The sequence below is a fragment of the Electrona antarctica genome (assembly GCF_951216825.1).
Source record: "Electrona antarctica genome assembly, chromosome: 8".
NCBI classification, from domain to species: domain Eukaryota; kingdom Metazoa; phylum Chordata; class Actinopteri; order Myctophiformes; family Myctophidae; genus Electrona; species Electrona antarctica.
Genome location: NC_136789.1, coordinates 11,789,376 through 11,795,375, shown reverse-complemented (window position 1 = coordinate 11,795,375; position 6,000 = coordinate 11,789,376). Strand labels below are relative to the sequence as shown.

At 45.0% G+C, this 6,000-nt stretch overlaps 1 protein-coding gene across 1 annotated transcript in view; it reads right to left on the bottom strand.

The window, feature by feature from the left end:
* Positions 1-338: 338 nt before the first annotated feature.
* The window catches only part of capn5b (calpain 5b), a gene marked incomplete at both ends in the record, with an annotated part of 45,900 nt that continues 40,238 nt past the window's right edge, over positions 339-6,000 (bottom strand). Inside the window, 4 exons of the mRNA XM_079507392.1 lie at positions 339-521; positions 1,702-1,838; positions 3,269-3,390; positions 5,573-5,769. Of these exons, the coding sequence (XP_079363518.1) occupies positions 339-521; positions 1,702-1,838; positions 3,269-3,390; positions 5,573-5,769 (639 nt within the window). The remainder of the gene's footprint in view (positions 522-1,701; positions 1,839-3,268; positions 3,391-5,572; positions 5,770-6,000) is intronic.

Here is a 6,000-nt window from a genome sequence, read left to right as displayed (position 1 = left end):
TGCGTGCGTGCCTGCGTGTGTGCGGCCGTGCGTGTGTGCGTGCATGCGTGCGTGTGCGCTTGTGTGTGTGTGGCATGTGTGTGCGCCTACATGTTTCATGTAAAACGGCGTTTCAATGCTGAATGTGTGTGTGAGAAAAGAGAAGAGACAATGTGAGCAAGAGAAAAAAAAGGGACGATAAAAGACAAAGAACGGGAGCGGACGAAAGACAGACAAAAAATGACGAGAATGAAACGCAGAGAGCGGCCGGCAGACCGACACAAACGGCGGGCGAAAACACCGTTGCCCGTGAATCCGAGGCCGGGCCGGCCCAAAACGACCCAACTGACTGGATCCCGTCAGATGTTGGTGAGCGCCGTGCACGTGATGAGGCGCACGGTGAGTGTACCGGGGAGGTCGTCGTCCTGCCGGTTGCCCTTGTCCCGCAGGTGGAGGGTGTGCTGCTCCTGCCGCTCGTTGGGGTCGCTGAACAGGGTCACCTGACCCAGGAAAGTGTCCATGATCACATTCTTGTTGTAAATCTGTTTGTGGTGGGGGGGGGGGGGGGGGGGGGGGGGGGGGGGTTGGTTCGGTCAGGTGGTCATGGTGGGGGGGGGGGGGGGGGGGGGTGATGGGGAGAGTGGAGGATCGATCGGTTGTGGATGTGAGGGAGACACAAAGGGCAGGACGGATAAGTGGAAAAGATAGAGCTAAGAAGGTCCCGCAATGGGCTATACATACGCACATAGAATAACTCTTCCTACACTACGTCCTTCAGGTGTTACAGATGATATTAATTAAGGCTTTGTTCCATTTAGTGTGCAGTGGTTCTCAAACTTTTAAAATTCAAGGACCGCCATAATAACTCTGAGAGTGTACACTCTCAGAGTTAAGGCTCATACATAGTCTGGATTTTCGGTGGTTAGGTGACCACCGAACTACAACATGACGTCACGAGACGCGGTGAAGAGCAAACCACCGCAACCGCTCCAGCCCTTCTCTCTGTTTTTACTCACCACCGCTCAACGTTATTTCAGCTCCGGTGGTCAGCTCACCACCGGAGCGGTGGTCACCTCACCACCGGAGCGGTGGTCACCTCACCACCCAAAATCCAGACTATGAATAGGCCTTTACACACCCGTACGAGGCCATTTGGAACCCACTCAAGGACACTTTGAGACCCACTGGTGTAGCAGAGTGTTTCCAGTGAGCCAACACGCACAATAGCAGCAGCCTGACTGTGTTTGACCAGAATGGTGAAAAGGGTCATTAGTATCATCGATAACACCTGTGAAGGAAGTAGGGAAAGGGCCCAAACTCGTTCAGAAATGGTGTGTGCATGGAGCCTACGAAATACAGTCGCAGAGCCGGGACAATAAAGACGACAATGTCAAGTTAGCCACTAGGGGCAGTATTATGTGTGTCTTAAGTACCAGGTCTTGTGACTTAACTTAAGACCTGGAGGCGTGGTCAATGCTTTTTGGCCACTCAGAATAGCCAAATGGCATTGATCACGCCTCCAGGTCTTAAGTTAAGTAATAAGACCTGGTACTTAAGACACACATAATACTGCCCTAGGGGTCAAACAGGGAAATACTATTATGTACTGTACTACATTGTTTGTCAAAAGGACCAAAATAAACGAACTAACTAACTAACACCGAGAGAGAGTGAGAGAGAGAGAGAGAGAGAGAGAGAGAGAGAGAGAGAGAGAGAGCTTACCTCAATGTGGATACCTTCCTTGGGTTTCTTGCGGTAGAACAGGCCTTTGATGTCAAAGTTGGGGCTGCGCGTGTCCTTGTGGACCGGCGAGCGCACCCTCTCACCCTCACACGTAATGATTACATACGGATCCGAGGCTGTGGGCGCACGGGGAGAGTCTAAATCAATGCACCGTATTGATAAGGGATAATGGTTTTGCATGCGTGTGTGTGTGTGTGTGTGTGTGTGTGCATGCGTGCGTGCGTGCGTGCGTGCGTGCGTGCGTGCGTGCGTGCGTAATGCATAGCACACTTAGATGTTCTACATTCTCAACCACTTCTCACAGCCCAACACTATGTATACGCATAGTTTCATTATATTCCACTATTAGACGGATGTTAGGATATTAGCTTACGTATGATTCTTGATGACTATTATCTTAATGTATTTGATGTATTGCCATGTGTTATTCTTGCTTATTGTAAATCGCTCTGGATTTGTCTGCTAAATGCCTAAATTGTAAATTATAAACACTGATGGGGATCTCAAAGATTGCCACAGTAATTTAATATCAACGCCACCATCAACCACTAGGTGGTGCCGAAGTGCCTTGGATTTTGATATGGGTGTCTGCTTATTTGGGACTGTAGTGCTAGGCAATCAAAGCATGTTGCACACACTAGAGTCTAGATAACGCCTCAAATCATGACATAGCACTAGAGAACAGCTTACCTGTACGGGTGGAATAGATAGTTGTTAATCAAACTAATTGATTAAATTAATTAGTTATAAAAAATATATATATGGATTTGAATAAATTATCCATTTGGGAGAAAAGATTTGGGCACTTTTAAAGAATATCAGAAATAGCAGTTCTATTATGATCCAAAGCATTGTTTGTAAGCTTGTAGGTTGGCTATTTTTTTTTGTATTTCTATGATGAAGGAAAAATAAATAAAGTATAATAATTTAGTCGATTCTAAAAAGTATATTAAATATTTGCACAGATGATTTGATATGTAGCCTACAAAAGTAAATAATGTAAAAGTATTCAATTAAATCGACAAAAAAAGAGTTGCAGCCACGGTTAGCAACAGTTAAGTTGATTGATTGATTGAAGTATTTACTTACAGTCACAGTTACTGTGGACGACACACTGGTAAAGCATTACACTTGTTTACAACATGGTCCACCATTTTCAATTCATCAGAACATTTAGAGACGTACAAATATACACTTCTTTATAAAAACAAAAACTGGAAATCATCATATAGTAAGGAGATAAAAGGGAAAAAAACATATACAGTGAGAGGGAAAAGGGGATGAGGGGGGACTCAGATTTTACAGGGGCCAGTTCCGAATTGCAGCCGTCCGTAGGTGCCCTTTGAGAGTCAAGGTATTCACATGTCTTAATGGCTGTTGGTAGGGCGTTCCACATTTTGGTGGCATAGGAGCAAAAATGAATTTCAAAATGAAGAGTTAACTGGATATACTGTAACTAGGGAAAAGAAACACTGACGATGCGATCGACAGCACAGGACTACAGGAACAGAATCAGGTGAACAAACGTTAACTGTGCTGTACGTACCTCCGTTGGAGTCCTGTCCCTGCAGCCCCTCTGCGTTCAGCACGTGGACCTGAGTGACCAGCTGGGGGTAGCCGCACATCCCTGTCCAGCATGTCTGGGGCGGATCGTCCAGAGACAGCTCTCTGTGCGGTAAGCATGGAGAACAACACGGTTAAACACTCCAGACCTGAGACCAGATATTTCATGTTAAGGAACCCCCAGAAAGATCGGTATTGGCCGCCGGACCCCCATCTGAAAATGTGTTGTTCCGGGACTCTATGCGTCCCGTATTCAGGGACAAACATTCTGTAAAGCAGTGGTTTCTCCAACATCCCTTTTTATAGACGGTATGCATGTGACATCATCATCAAATCCGGAAGTTATGCAGGAATGCCTACTGACTGGCAAAAAACGACTTTCTGGCGTTGACAACCCATGCATCCAAACAGAAAAGTCCTATCTGATTGCATTAAACAAACGTTAAACAATGTTAAACTCACTTTGCATGTTGCTTTGCCACTCAATTTGCCACTCGATGTGCCATTCACTTTAAGCATGCGCATACCCTCTATTGTTACAAAACAAATAGGGACAGGTTGACATGCATGAGAGAAGGTACAGGGGGGAAAAGAGTTGGTTCCACTCAAATCTTGTCTGTGTGCAATACAATACAAACACCCACACATATACATACAATACAAACACCCACACATATACAAACAATACAAACACCCACACACGAGTGCTGCAAGGGGAATCTACAGTAAATGTGCAGGTTGAGTTGGACAATAAACGGCCAATATATCATTTTGGAGGTCCTTGGAACAAAAAGGTTTGAGAACTACTGATTTAGAAGGCATTTGTAGAACCGGCCTCAGGTCTTAATGGATTCAATTATGGAGACTATCCGCCATTCTTGCCAGTAGGAAAAGATGACTTTCCTACGCACGCTGGAGAGATTTTCTGTCACAATCTACTAGTTTTGCCGCGCTGTGTGTTGCCGTGAATGATTGTGCGTCATCAAACGGCACAATCAGTGAATTGATGCAAAGCTAAAAAACATCTATGCAAATTATGATTGCATCGCAAATCACGGTTTTAATGTTCTGCGAAAATACATTATTATTTTTTTCTCGAAAGGAAACTCCCACGGCAGTCACGACCGTGTCGCTTTGTCAGTTTCCTGAAGTGCCCAATGTTCTTTGTTTACTTCAACAAGGCAGTCACGATTCGTGACTGCCTTGTTCAAGTACACAAAGAACTCGCCAAGCGGTTTGCAGCGCCGCGACGTGGCGCGACCACCTCCGGGGCGACACTTTGTGTTTTGGGATAATGGTTAATTATTAACAGTGGTGGAAAGAAACTAAGTATATTTAGTTTAAGTACTGTACTCAAGTACAGTTTTGAGGTGTTTGTACTTACAAAACATACATTAACCACTATCAGCCCTTGAAATGGGACATTCTGCATGATGAGTACTTTTACTGTTGGTACTTTAATTACATTTTGATACCAATACCTTTGTACTTTTACTCAAGTACATTTTGAACAGCGGACTTTTACTTGTAACAAAGTGCTTCTGCAGTACACTACTGATACTTTTACTTAAGTAAAGAAAATCACACCTGAATGAAGTGAGAGGCACTCTTACCATCATACATCATCATACATCATCTCATTCCGGCCAATCACAATTTGCGTACTCACCTTCGTCTTCAATGTTTGTATTTACACAAACACTCAAAACTGGCCATTCGTTACCAATGGCATTCAATATTTGTGTTAGGACAATGTTTGTGTTTACACAAACCCTCAAAGCTGGACACCCGTCAAAAATGTGAGTACTTTTTCCACCACTGATCATCATTTCCCTCCCATTCACGAGTTTCACAAGTTAATTGATTGTAGAACAGCTTCCCTCCCAATAACGAGTTACACAAGTTACGTTTTCATTGTTTAATTCGCGTTTTTAATACGTTTTAGTGCGGGAACTGTGGGATAGGTGACGCGTTTTGATGACGTCATCGGAAAACATCCGTCGCACTGGCATGCAAAGGGTTTAGGGAAATGGCGGCGGTGGCGCGCAGCGGTGGTTCCTCCGCTGTTGTTGATCGCCACTTTGGATTATTTTTCAACACTACGACAATCAATTACACCATTTTAAAGCGGATTTTCATGGAAAGGAACGATGATATCAGCACGGTCGTTCTTCAAAGGTTAGTGAAATCCAGGCAGTGAACGTGGCATTGCAATATAATTCATTCCGCAGTCACTAAAATATCCCTATAACCACCACACTAGTACGGTCATTGTGCTGATCTTTACTTGCAGTCTGAAGGCACGTCAGTGAAGACACGAAGCAGGAAGTCGCCCTGTTGCCCGGGGTCAAAGGTGGTGGGGATGATGATGTAGCGACCCTCCTTTAGCTCCTTCCTGAGGAAGACGCAGCGTGAGTTGATGTAGATGGAGCCCGCCACCTTCTGCTGGGCCGTGTGCATCCGGTACTTTCTGTTGAGCTCCACCTGCACGAGGACACGTGGCACAATGCGTTAATCTGGTGCCCAAACAGTGGGTCGGGACCCATTTGTGGGTCGCGGACACAACACGTCCCCCTTTTAAATATTTTTAGGATATTTCTGCCTTTATTTATTAACTCTTTAGAAAGATATAAGACGAATTTGGTGTGTTGTCCCCCTTTAAAAATACATTTTAAGTCTCTGCGTGCGTGCGTGAGTGCATGCGTGTGTGCGTAC